We start from the raw sequence: 13,736 nt of genomic DNA, 5'->3' as shown, positions 1-13,736 counted from the left end.
TTGCATGTCCTTTTTGCCTAATAGGGAACATCTACATGGATTCTAATTTGAGTCATAAGCTTGCAAACAGTTGAGAATATCATCCCCAACAGTGCATAGCTGTGTAATGCTTTCAGGGTATTTTATTAAATGCGAATATATGGTTGGAGTTTTGTATTTGATGAAGACTTGAGTAGTGTTTTCCTGAATCATATATATATATATATCTCAGTCTTAAATTACTGCTTCATTTGTCAGTGTTTTATTATGGACAGACTGGTTTCTGAAGAATTATGTTTTTTGTGAGTCGTGTCAATGTCAGAATTGTAAACAGTGTTTTGCCATCTTTAACTTCTGATTTTTGGACAAGCTATATTCATTGGTAGCAACAGGCAGCCTGAAGGTTTATTATTGAACTTGTTTACCCATTTTTTATTGCAGAGAAAGTGAGGATTTTTGCATTATATTCTGTGATTAAAGTGTATGTTGAGGCTGTTGTTGTTTAAATGTTAAGTTTTGCATGACTAAAGCTATTTCTGCTCTGATAGCCTTTCTCACAGCAGAAGGTTAGCTGTGTCCCTGGGCAGCATAACTGTACACACCGGGAAAATTGAGTTATTGCTGTCCCTCTGCTTGGATGGGCCCAGCCGCTGCAATGATAGTGCTGTGCTTAAAGATCCTATGTGCCTCAGTATTCTGAAAGCTGCGGTTTCAGGCTCAGATGTGCACAGCTGCATGTCTGGAAGCAAGACTACTGAGTAGACATTCACATTGTTCTTCAACTGTTCAATGTTCTGCTGCTTCTCAGAAACTGTCACTGACAGGTCTAAAGATTTCAAGGCAAGGTTAGACAATGTCTTTGAAAATCATCTGATACGGATTTTGAATTTTCACCTTTTGGAGATTCCCAGTTAGTAATAATATATTAATGCTATTTGCATGGAGGCATTGGGTCATAACATCTCCTTGGTCCTACAGTTGCTACTTTGGTGTCTCATAAGAGTAATTTTTTGTTAAAGTTGGCAGTTATGCAAAGCAAATTCAGGATACCATAGAGAGGTACACGCCATTAAATACTCAAGCATATTCTTTTAACCTTTCATTTTAGAGCATTAGTTTCTTCTCAGAGGGTGAATTAGTTTGTTGGATTCCTTAAAGTGGTTTGGTTTTGTTTCTCAGCTGTGCTGGACCAGAAATTACTGAAAAACTACCACTCCTTTCCATGGTGAAAATTTGATGTCAGTCAGAATCTGTCAAATTATCCATAAGAAAAAATAAGAAAAAAAGATGTAGAGAAAACTATTTTGTAATAGAGTGAAGAATAGTTTATAGTGTAGTATTTTTAATATAAACATTTTTGTAGAGTGTTTGGATTTTAGAATAAGAAGACTAGTATCTCTTTTCTAACTTAGGAAATTATAATTGACACATCTGAAGTCATGAAAAGGATTAGGCCAGCTGTGTGTAAGCATATACAAGACAAGTGGTTGAATGTGTTCTCAAGGGCATCATCTTTTTGAAATCTGACCTCCAAAACTGAAATGGCTGACTTGGTTGCTACTCTGAAACGTTATATTCGTGAATCAGATGAGACTGTAGGTAGAGATGTGAGTTTTGCTGACGGTCCTTTATTTTTGAGAGCTCCGCAATACGTTTTTCCGGGGGAAAATTAGTCTGGAAACATTTAAAATTCATTTCAGAACATGTTTGATTTACAAAATTTCTCCTAATACCTTTGCAATATTCTTGTCTATAATGATTTCATGTTTGAAAAATAAGTGAAATGGGGTTCTCTGTGACCCTGCTCTGATCTGGCTTTTGTTAATTAAACCTTTGAGCCAGTATTCTAAGAGTATCTGAAAAGCCAGCCTTTTAAATATGGGGTAAACATTTAGATTTCAGAAGTGCTCAGCACTTAATTACTGAGAGATGTACAGCTTTCTTAATATCTGTTCCCTTTGCAGATGCCTGTGTGTATACTGTGTGCTCTGCAGTAATGGTTGTATCATGTTTCTTAATACATAAGCAATTATCCTGTTAAAGCACCACTAAATGTAGTGAATTCCAGAAATCTGTAGTTTTAGGGCATACTTTACTTCTGGCTCTCACATTAATATTAAGTTAGTTATGTACCTTTATTGTTAACTGGAAAAATATAATTAATTTTTTTATGATAGTACTGTTTTCAACATAGAGCACACTGAAATTGGCTTCTAATAAAGCTTTTTGAGTTGCCACTTTAATAGTTTTTACAGTCTTATCTGTACGTCAGTTACACGCACTACAATTTGAAACAGAATTGTTTTAAAATCTAAGGGATCATCCTCTAATGCTGTGTAGGGGGGAAGAAGTGAGGTACTCAGTAATGTGGATCAGCATATTAGAAAGTGAGCAACTAGGAGATAAGCCTCCTGCACTAAAATGGGAGTGAGACAAAGAATGAATTTGCATGTAGTTTCTTGGAAGCATTTTAACCTGATTCATCATATTTTTAGATGTATGCAAATGGATTCTAGAGATGAAGCAGGTGTTGTCCCTGAGAATTTTAATACTTGGATGGAAGAGGAATTTTTTGAACGTACTGATAGTTCTTTAACAAAAAAAATCCTTAGTACCTGAACTACTTAACACCTGCCTTACGTTAATTACAAGGGGAACAAAATTCAAAATGGATTATAAATAATTATAAGTGTTTTAGAACAGTGCAGAATTTTATGTTTGTACAGGATTTCAAAGAAAAGCACTTAACAGTTATTATTTCCAGCCAGTCAGTAAGTTTGTGAGCTCGGGCATCAATGCCAAGGTGATGGGATGTCTGATTCTGCTGAAAAGCATAGGAAGCACAGAGCCCCGTGTCATCTGGGGAGCTCAGCACAAAAAAAGCTGATTCATATCTGAGGTAGAGGAATGCTCAGGGTTGTTCAGTGTGGTGATGAGTCACGGGCAAACTCTGCCTCAAACAGTGTAAACAAAGCTCAGTACTCCTGATTTTACTGTGGTGGTATCACCCTTTTTACATGACAGTAGACTTGGGCTTCCTAGGAGTTTTAGTGTTTTTATCTCTCCTGAGCTGATCTTCTTAAATTTTGTCTGCTACTGCCACCATCAGTCCTTTCAGTTCAGCTTTCCCTTGATCTGAATTATCTTGTGCCTTGCATTTCTACCAGAACTTGAGAGAGTTTGTATGGGCACAAAGTCATATTTTTTGTTCAGACACTTAAGAATTTAATTCAGTGATCTGTTCTTTAGTGAGAGCTATGTGGAATTTTAAGAAAGTCTGTTGATAAGACAAGGAAACTAAAGGCCTTGTAAAAAAGGGGAGCACCCATCTTGGATGGGAACTGTTGTATATGTGCATTCTGGGAGATAACATCAACAAAAAATAAATAAGATACTAATGAAATCTGCTGTTATAAGTAAATGTATGCTGTTTTCCTTTAAAAAATACCAAGGAGAAACAAATATTAAGCCCCAGAAAACCTGCATAGCTTTTAGGTAAATTTAGCATAAGCAGGGAGAGTCACAAGAAATGAAGACTGAACTAAAGGAAGAATAGACAGGAGGTATGCAAATCTAAGGCATATTATACCGTGATGTATTCATCCATTATGTTATATTTCTGTTCTTATTTCTTAAAACTGTTCTACGAAGACAAAGATGCTACTGAAATAAAATTTTTTTCAAGTGTATAAGCTTTTTAAAATTCAATTCAATTCAATTGTGGAAAGGATTTAATGATAGGTGAGGTGCCTGCAATATATTTAAGGAAAAATAATGAAATTCTGATATTAAATTCTCATACAGTCAGTTATGAACACAATGATCTCATCTTTATCCAGATAGATTCATTAGGAACAGAGGTTTATGTGCTCATGAACGATTAAAGAAAATTTTCTTCGTCCTGCACTTACTTTGCTTTTTCATTATTTCCTCCTCCAAGTACTGTCGTTTATGATGTATCAATTGCCAGAAATAAAACATTGGAAGAGTTTTGCTACTTGGTCAGCTTTTGGCAGAGATGCTAATTTTTTTCACTACTGTTTTTTGACTTTCTCCCCCCCCCCCCCCCCCCCCCCCCCCCCCCCCCACTTAATAAAAGAACCTCTCTCGCATCTCCAGTGCAGGCATATCCTTTGCTTGAATGTTTCAAGGTTTGGAATGAGAAATTTGTGATTCCATTTCTAGTAGAAACTGCTGCCAGATGTTTGTACCTGGACTGTGCATTGAAGTTGAGCTGGTATGATCTATGAAATGGGATGTGTGTATATGTGGAGATAGAGTAATTACTCTATTTTTCAGGTATACTTAATTTCATAATTGCGGCAGCTGTTGCTTTGTTACAGTTCAGCAGAACACAAACATTCTTGAGAAATATTCTTACATGCCTCTGCAACCTCCTCTCCTTCCTGTGATCTAATTCTTATCTTTATCATCTATAATCTTGACCTCCTTGCCTTCAATCTTTAAACCAAAACAAAAAAAAAAAAATTTCTTCTCTTACATTTGTTAACTGCAGATGTGAGTGCAGTTAACCCAACAGTAATTCTTGTGCCCTGCAGATGATGGCAGAGCAGTATTGCTTGTTAATACTGAGTCCAGTGGATCAGTTTCTGAATGCTGCAAGAAAACGTTCTTTTTATAGTTCATATTGGTAGTTTCTGCTAGAGATGTATTAACTCAAGATAAAATACCTTTCTGATAACATTTTGTTTTCTTAGCACGTGTCTCTGCAAAGGCAAAGTTGGTCTTGTCTGTCTTTTGTGCCAGCTTGTGCCAATTTAAGCTATGTAGCAGTGTGTGAGTGATTTGCGTATGTGGTAATTAGCTCCACTTCGTGGGAGGACACTGACAGAGCTCTGGGTGTCACTTTCAGTCATTGAGGTTATGTTTGTGAGGAAAAATGGCATGAACTTGTGCTCCCAAACCAGGAAATGGAACTGAAGTAATGAAATAAGACTTCTTTAATGTGGCCTCTGGGTTGTGAGAAAATGGTGTTACCTAATGATCAGAGGTCTGAAGTCCTGCTTCAGGCAGCTCTGTCTTTCCATCCTAGCTTGTGAAAATGTCATTGCTGTGTTTTGGTACTTAGTTTTTTACGTGTTACTTAGAAATGTTATAGAACTTGCAGGTCATTAACTCATTAGCTTTTGTGGCAAGGGAGAAGAGATCCAGCTGTCTAATTCTTCCATTATATTTCTCCATTGTGATTTTGTGAGGTTGCAGAACTATGAAGTACTTTAGGTTGCATAGGAGGCTTTAGAACTGACCCAAATGGATAGATTAGGCTTTCTTTTAATACTCAAAGTGAGATTCCACTGATCTGGTAAGAAACTGACAGTGCATTATATACACCATAGACAGTACTTTCAGTTTGCTGTTCAGTTGTTTTAAAGTGAAGTAATAAGGGTATAAATTAGGTCTATCCGTATACTTATTTTACAGGAGGATATGTGCTTACATAGGTAGTGTCATAAGCCACTCTTAATATTTTTATGCTTTTTCAAATGCTTGTGTTGTCAGGATGTTTTGAGGGTATCAACTCTTTCTATACAAGTTGCAACTAGAGCTTTCACTAAAAATGAAATTCCCACATTTGCAGCTTGCTATGGTGACATCTTTGCATTAAAATGAGGTGGTCCCAGTAATTGTCCAGTGGAAGGACTGGGAGTGCGGATGAGTGGAGCAAAAGAGTTTCTGTGTACAGAAGCAAAAGCTGGCAAATACCTTCAGTGTATTGATGAGAAGCAGCATTTTGTGCTGATGGAACTCATAAGATTTTCCCTGGAGCTCTGCTTTACCATTCCCGTTTAATACTGTATTCTTTTAGTCACATAATGATGTTTTACATTCAGGTTATTGTGTGGTGCTCTGTCTCCTTCTGTGTCACCTGGAGGGGTTCCTGGGTAGCTGTGTAATGTGCTGCTGCCACTGCTGTGGTGTTTACTGTTCAGAGCACACCTCCAGGCATGTTCAAGGCTTTTGTGCAAAGTGTGGGGTAAAAGAAATATTTATGTGAAATACCACACTGCTTACTAGAAACTGAGGAAAGCAAATTATGTTGAGTCTTACTTTTGTAGCCCTAGAGGCAGAATCAGGTCTGTCACTGTCTCACACACAAGGGAGAAGATTATTCTGGAACTGTAGACTGTTTTTGCCCTTTGCCTCTGCATTTGCAAGCAGTAACTGAGACTGACTGCAGAATTTCAGAAAATCATCTTGTGCCTTTGGACTTCTGTCAGGCTCTCTTTAATTCTGAAATAGTATAGTCCTGAGGACTCTGTATTTGTGTCTCATTGGTTTTTAGAGAAGGATATCAAGGAATTGAAGTGGAAATTGGTTACTGTTGGTATAGGTTCAGGTCTTTGTTTTGGCTACAATTTCAAAACATCAAGCTGCAGGTTGGCTGACCTTATGTATTGGAAAGACACAGCTGTTTGGTTTATGTTGCACGTCTACAAAAGCCTAAGAAGATACTAATGTGATGTGAAATGGATCAGGTGGATGTATATGCCTTGTAGAAGATAAGATTAAGTTTCTGTTACTATTGGAGCAAACACACTACTAAGTGGAGCTAATAAATATTGAGGGAACTGCTTATGTTAAGGGGAAGATTGGTTGGGGGAGTTTGCAGCCTTAGATTCTGCAAGGTATGTTTGCTCTATGCTGGGCTCCTAAGAATCAGTTCCTCCTTCATAGCTAAAAATGATGAGCAACATGTGAACAGACTTGGATCTTGTAAATTAAGTTGCTGACAGGGTATTTTCAGGTTGTTATGGGGAAATTTTTTCAAGCTTTTCAGCAGTAGCAAAGTACAAGATTGCTTTTGATTGTTTTTATGGATTCACAGGTTTAGTCTATTCTTGGCATATTCAGATGTGTAAAATAGAGTACTAGGTATATGCTTTAATTAAGATTCCCTATAAATTTGAAGAAATTAGATGAAGAGGTGCTGCTGTAGAACCTGAATCTGCTTTAGTTTCTGGGACAAAAAAAAAAGCTGTATGCAGGTTGTGGCTGCAAGTGTGTCTATTTCCTGTCTGAGATGGAGAGGGATATTTTGAGTAGGTGAGAGGTAACTTGTTAACAGTAGAACTGTTAATCTGCTTAATTTGACACATATTCCAGGAGATCTCATGTTCGGTGTGCTGAAGAAGCACTAGTTTTCTAATAAGTGAAAATAATTGTCTTTCTAACATACTATGTTAGTCTAGCATGAACATAATGCTAGCTCCTTTAGAGAACACTTGTTCTCTTTCTTAATTTCTTCGTATTTGTAAGAGCTGTCTGACTAAGAACTAACTAGCTAATCATCCTCAATCCTTCAAAATGTTGTGTCAGCATGTGGTATTCAGTGAGTCACAAGGTTAATAACTACTATGGCAGGTACAGGGAGAAAAAAAGGTAAGTCTTATTTAAAATAAAACTGTGTTTGTCTTCAGAATTTCATGTTATCTTCATAGGTGTTTAATAGTTATAATAAAGTAGAGAAAATCTTTCAGGAAAGCAATGAAATGTGCCGAGTGTTAAACTGCACAGGGTTTACTGAAGCTTTTAAGCTCGGGATTGTTTTTCATTTCAGTTGATGCCGATGAGATAAAACGACTAGGAAAGAGATTTAAGAAGCTTGATTTGGACAACTCTGGTTCTCTGAGCGTGGAAGAGTTCATGTCTTTACCTGAATTGCAACAGAACCCATTAGTACAGCGAGTAATAGATATATTTGACACAGATGGCAATGGAGAAGTGGATTTCAAAGGTAAGGCACTGTGTTCTGTGACAGGTGATGGTACTAGAGGTTTAGAATTAATGTTTTTCTTCATCTGAAAGAGGAGAGGTGAAGATTATTTGTTAAAATAACGTGCTAAATCCTAGTGAAACTGAATACCAGTAAAACTAGTTTCTCTGCATTAGGGCACTCCTGAGTGAAATGTTTAAAATACCAGATAGTTTAGGAATAGCTTTTAAGGTCATGCAGACTGAGGACTCTCTTAAAGTACACCAGTTTAGACTCTTAATTTTGATGCTGAGGAGAGACTGAAGAAAGTGCGGTAAGCTAAATGGAGTGTTTCTTCATAAATTGTATTTATCCAATATTTGGAGTATTCAGAAAACAGAAAGGAGCCCAGGTTTTTCCTGTTGATACTTATTTTATAGGATTCTTTTTAGGTAGATCTTAGATTAACACTTGAAGAAAAAAAAATTCAAACAACCTAGAAGATTTTATTTAGTACATTTCTCAAAATTTTAGACTTATTTTAAATATTAATGATTAAAAGGGCCAGCAGGCTATAATCTAGTTCACTAGTTCATCTTAAAACAGTCTCTGACCCTGAGAAGTACTAATGCTTGTAGCTTCTGTTCAAGGTAATACTTAGTATTTCTTGCTGCTTATGACTAGAGAAGATTATTCAGTCTTACATTTTTTTAATTGTAGAAAGTACTTAAATCTTACTTATACTGACAGACTGACATTTAAATAAGATATTAATGTACACGAGCTGCTAACCTTCGCAAAATGTGTTAAATGTCTATAGGGATAGCTACAGTATAACCAGAATGTTGAGTCTGATCGGAAGCAGTAGTTGTTGCAAGGAAATATTCAAAAATCCCTTGTAAAGAATAGATAGTCATGAACAATGATGATCATGTTCTCTGTGACATTAAGCTGTGATTAATACAGTTATCAAGTTTTCTTCCTCTTGGGAGGGAACAGGAAGTTGGCAAATTCAAATTTCTTTTATAGGAAAATATTACTTTAGTATTTCTTCAAAAGCAGTTTCCAGTTTCAATGTAATTCTTTACATTGAGAAACCAGTGTTGAGAGGAGTTGTACAATTAGAGTCTCCGCTGAAGGTCCAGCAACAAAATTACTTAAATCCTAGTGGGACCAAGTCTGTTTAGTGAGTGCTGCATTGGATTTGGGGTTCCTCTTACTGAAAAACATTAAATATCAAGTATGTAGACATTTAGGTGTCACAAGGGTAGGCAGTATTTTAAAGATTTGAATTTTAAAGATTAAATTGCTTTTACAGTTTCTAAAATTTTCTGAATGTTGACTTCTTTGTTTATTAAAAAATATGCTTTTTTTATACATGTTTTGCCTGCATTATTTAGAATTTATAGAAGGAGTCTCCCAGTTCAGTGTCAAAGGAGATAAAGAACAGAAATTGAGGTGTAAGTATTTTGATTTTCTTAAACAAAAGTTTTCTGATCCTCAAAAAAACACTTTTGTAAGTTAAGATGAGGAAATTGGCAAATCAAACTTGTTGTAAAGACTGGAAAATCATGAAAGTAGATTGTAAGCTTTTTGCACATTTTGTCCTTTATTTGTGTGAAGTTTAGTACTCTTTTCAGCAGGGAAGGTTGGAGGAGGTTGGTTGCTTTCTGAAGAATTTCAGTTGCTTTCTGCTTTTTAAAAAAGTACATTCATTTAAGAACAGCTTGCTTATATTGTTCTGTGAACTTACAGGGCCTAAGAATAGTACTCAGTTCTTTGCTATTGCAGTAGGAAAGTTAAATTCTTGTTTCAGAACTGCATCTCCAGACCGGGGCTTAGAAAAGAGATGGGTTCAGTTATGGATGTAGCTTCCAATAACTAAGACTGAAATGTTTAAAAATAAATTCAGTCTTGATGCCAAATTGCTTGCAGCTAACTAACCAGATTGGATTTTAAGTAATCTCTTTCCTGGAAGGTTGTAATTTTTTTGCTGCCTGGGTGCTTTACTTGTGGTGAGGAAGATTTTCTTTTTTGATGTTAATAGACTTCTTTTAGTGCTGGTGCTAAAACAATTTCAGGTGTTTTCTAAAGTGAGTAGGTATTGCTCAGTTGCTACAAAATGGTTGGGTTTGTTTTTGGGGTTTTTTTGGGGGTTTTTTTGTTTTGTTTTTTTGTTTTGTTCTGTTTTTATTCTTTTTCTTTACTTCTGCAGTTGCTTTTCGCATTTATGATATGGACAAAGATGGCTATATCTCAAATGGAGAGCTCTTCCAGGTGCTGAAGATGATGGTTGGGAACAATCTCAAAGACACTCAGTTACAGCAAATTGTAGATAAAACCATAATTAATGCAGATAAGGATGGTGATGGAAGAATATCCTTTGAAGAATTCTGTGCTGTAAGTAACTTCTAAAGAAAACTTGGGTCATTTACGGAGAGAGAAAAAAAAATCTCTCAAATGCTGCTCTGGAAAAAGAGTAAGCAGTTTAAAGGCACATTTTAAGAACTTAGAAGTTTACTGAACAGAATGCTTAAATTTAGCATTTAACGCTTGAAGGGTTTATTTCAACCCATGTAGTATATTTAATTAATTGACAGCAAGTTTTAAATTCTTTCCTCAAAAAAAGTAAATGACATTGAATCTTGATCCTTGAAAATTGCAATAATGAGTGTTTACACATAGATTTTAAACAATGTATCAAGGAAGATACACTTGATAGCATGGTTTGGGCATTGCTTTTTCTTCCTTATCCTTGAATTTACAACTTCAGTTCAAACATAACTAGTTCATACTCAACAAAGATGTGACTTCTGAAAAAAAGAGGGGGAGGGAAGGTGTTGGAAATCTGCCATTCTACCAGTGACTAAAGTGAAAAGGATCTATTGTTTGCATTTTGGGGATTTATTTTTTTTAAATTAATTGTTTTTGTGATGTAATGTAAAAACATTCTGTCTGCAAGGAAGCTACAGCTGCAGCCTGCAGATGCCTGGATTAGTGCATTACTTGTTTATTTCTTGCACTGGGCATCTTCCAGCCATCCATCAAATGTGTTGTTGCCTCTTTTGTCTTTGGGCTTCTGCCCAGGGTTCTTGCCTTATGCTTCTGATGGATTTTCCTCTTCCTTACTTTTAATTTCTTCAATTTTTGTTGACCTCCTGACAAGACACTTCTCAGTTCTACAGCCTCTTACTCTTTTTCCTGCATTCTCTGAATCTGGTGGTGCATATCCACAAAAATACTTTTTCATTTGTTGTCTTTGGCACATACAATTTGGCCTTTTTTTTCCTCTGACATGGCACTTTTCCTTTTCCTTCTGCTCTGCATGGATCACACACCTGTGAACACTGGCAATTTTTTCCTGGGTGTGTGCAGCTATGTCAGAAATACTGCTGCTGAACCTTTTCCTGCGAAGGTTCTGAGTTTTACAGGGTGTTTTAGAAGTCACCATTTTATTTAACATGCACAACATACTACAGGGTCGTAATATGAAATGGAGAGGAATGCCAAAATGGTGTTGTGTGCACTGTTTTTTAGGCCCTTGAGCATGTAAATTGTACTGATATTGAGCTAGCTTGCTTGGTTTGTACATAATTAATCTCTCACAGTACTTGTAAATCGGTTTGGAGAGGTCAGGGAAGTACTACCTTTATGATTGACCTCAGTGCATATACTGAATGTGTTATTTGCACCTTGCTAACTTTCAATTCTCATCTTTCTGAATCCTGTTTTTCTCCCAGGTTGTAGGAGGCCTAGATATCCACAAAAAGATGGTCGTAGATGTGTGACTCTGTAGGACACCACCCAACACTTTTGCTTTCTTCTCCATCTCTGAAGATCTGCTCCAGACATCCAGCAATGCTCTCTGTGTATTTAAATGGAAGTATTTTTCTCTGTGAAGCCACATTTTCCAACATGAGCCTCATGAAGCCAACTAAGTGTTATTGAACTTTTATTCTCTCAATAACTCAGTGTAGCACTTTAAAGTCTGAAGGACAGCAAAGATGGAAAGAGCATATCAGTGTGGTGGAGAAAGGGAAGGGGTTGGCTTTTTAATTTATTTTTCTTCATCTTTTATAACAAGGAAATATCTATCTATATATATATATGTGTGTGTGTATTTATATATAGATATATATGTAGCTTTCTATATGTAGTAGCTAGGTGGGCTTTAATTTAATATACTTGATTCAGAAACAAAACTAGAGTACAAAGTGCCAAGCAGAATATTAGCAGTTCAATATATGGATATACATCCTTACTTTTATTTCACACAGTTTTATATATATAGTAGAAGAATGTAAAATTTTAACTGGGTCTTAGGTCAACTCTTTTCCCTGTGACTGTTCAGATGTTTCTATATATTGAATGGCTGACAAAGCATTGCTTATTAAATCACCTTAATTACTTTTTTTTTTGTAACACGGGAGACGAAGTTTATTTATACCTGTTAATATATTACCAGGGACTGTGTCTCTTTGCTAAATAGTAGTACAGTTCTACTTAATATGAGAATATAGTTTAATGCTACTGCCAAGAACTAGTCCTTGTGTGCATATAGTGACTGTTGAATGCTTTGATGGCTGTTAGATGCTGTCACCCAGGAACTGGGAGCAGTTACAGCTGTTCTGAAGCCAAGACAACTTTGCTGTTGTGGGTTCAATTTAGATACAGCTGCTTAAGGTGATAGATGCATTAATGATTTTTCTCTTGTGCTTAGCTTAATGACATTAGGATCAACATAACTGTGCAGGATTCCCATCTACTTATTTTATACAGTACTTAGATTATAAAATGTTCTTGCCACTTAAATTCTGTTGTTTCACCCATGATAGTTTTCTCCCTCGCATTTAAAAAATACTACAGGTAGCTAAAAAACTGATAATATTTTATATATATATGTATATATGATTCATACGGGGGGAAATCTTGTTAACCTTTGCCATAGAGAAGGAAAACTTCACACTATCTAAATTTATACCTCTTGCGGTTCTCCAGTCCTTTTTCTGGAGAATTTTTTTCTTTTCTAGATTTGTCCATATCATAATTTGTAATGGAAGGTAACTTGATCTATTTGTGGGATATAAAAGTAGCGAGCCATGTTTTACAACATTGTATCATCCCTTCCCTTTCCTGCAGTGGTACTATTGGCTGGAAGAAAAATACTTGCTAGATTTTTTAGGACAGTACATCTTTCCTGTATAGTAGTTTTTCTATTTAAAAGAATTTGTTTTATAATGAGCAGTGGAAAGTGCAGGTTGTCTGAACCTCTTCAGTCGAGCACCTGTCTGCCATAGCTGTTCCTTCAACTGAGTGCTGCACATCATAGGCTCTGTCTGTGAGAGAGAAATCCAGGTGCTTAGTGTCCTTGCATGACATGAAGTTTTGCATGTAGATCGATTTGAAATGTTCCTCTTGTTTACATAATTTGCATAATTAAAAAGATAATGTTGCCAAACTTTGGTAAATGTTAATGTTCAAAACAAAAATCTCCACTACATGTAACTTTTTTCTTCTGGATCAGTACGTGGTTTATAATCCCAGCCAGTGGTTTTATCTGTTCCAGTGTCAACTGCCATGTGCTCTGCTTCAAGGGGGAGTTAGTCTTTTGTGAATTTTTTTGTACATAAGTATTTGTTACAAACATATTAGCAAATGCTTTCTGTTTTTCTTGCTTGTGCATATCTTGGCTGGCATTATAGGAATTAGTGCTAATGTTCCTTAGGGGGGACTGAAGGGGAGGGATGAGGGGTTTTTTTCAGTTTGTGTGGGGAAAAATGATTTATGTTGAATGTTTAGTTTTTCCTCTGCATGCATGCTACATCATATATTGTGGGAACTATAAGAACATTCATACTGTATGAATACAAAATAAAATATTTGAAACTTGACTGGGGTGCTCAGTACCTTTCCTGTTCACCTTAAAGCAGCTCTGCACCTTGCTCTGAAGAAAATTTGTTCGTATTATTTTGTCCATTCCTCGATCATTAAGATTTACTGAAAAACTCCACAGGGTGCAGACTGCTGAACACTTCCAGGGTTC

General features: G+C 36.2%; 1 protein-coding gene across 1 annotated transcript in view; it reads left to right on the top strand.

The window, feature by feature from the left end:
- PPP3R1 (protein phosphatase 3 regulatory subunit B, alpha) overlaps positions 1–13,584 on the top strand; it is a 38,680-nt gene extending 25,096 nt beyond the window's left edge. The window contains exons 3-6 of the mRNA XM_056487684.1: positions 7,559–7,735; positions 9,094–9,153; positions 9,909–10,093; positions 11,434–13,584. Of these exons, the coding sequence (XP_056343659.1) occupies positions 7,559–7,735; positions 9,094–9,153; positions 9,909–10,093; positions 11,434–11,481 (470 nt within the window). The 3' untranslated portion in view covers positions 11,482–13,584. The remainder of the gene's footprint in view (positions 1–7,558; positions 7,736–9,093; positions 9,154–9,908; positions 10,094–11,433) is intronic.
- Positions 13,585–13,736: the final 152 nt, after the last annotated feature.

This window comes from Oenanthe melanoleuca, chromosome 3 (genome assembly GCF_029582105.1).
Source record: "Oenanthe melanoleuca isolate GR-GAL-2019-014 chromosome 3, OMel1.0, whole genome shotgun sequence".
Lineage (NCBI taxonomy): Eukaryota > Metazoa > Chordata > Aves > Passeriformes > Muscicapidae > Oenanthe > Oenanthe melanoleuca.
The sequence above is the reverse complement of the archived record's forward strand: the minus strand, read 5'-3'. Positions and strand labels throughout refer to the sequence as shown.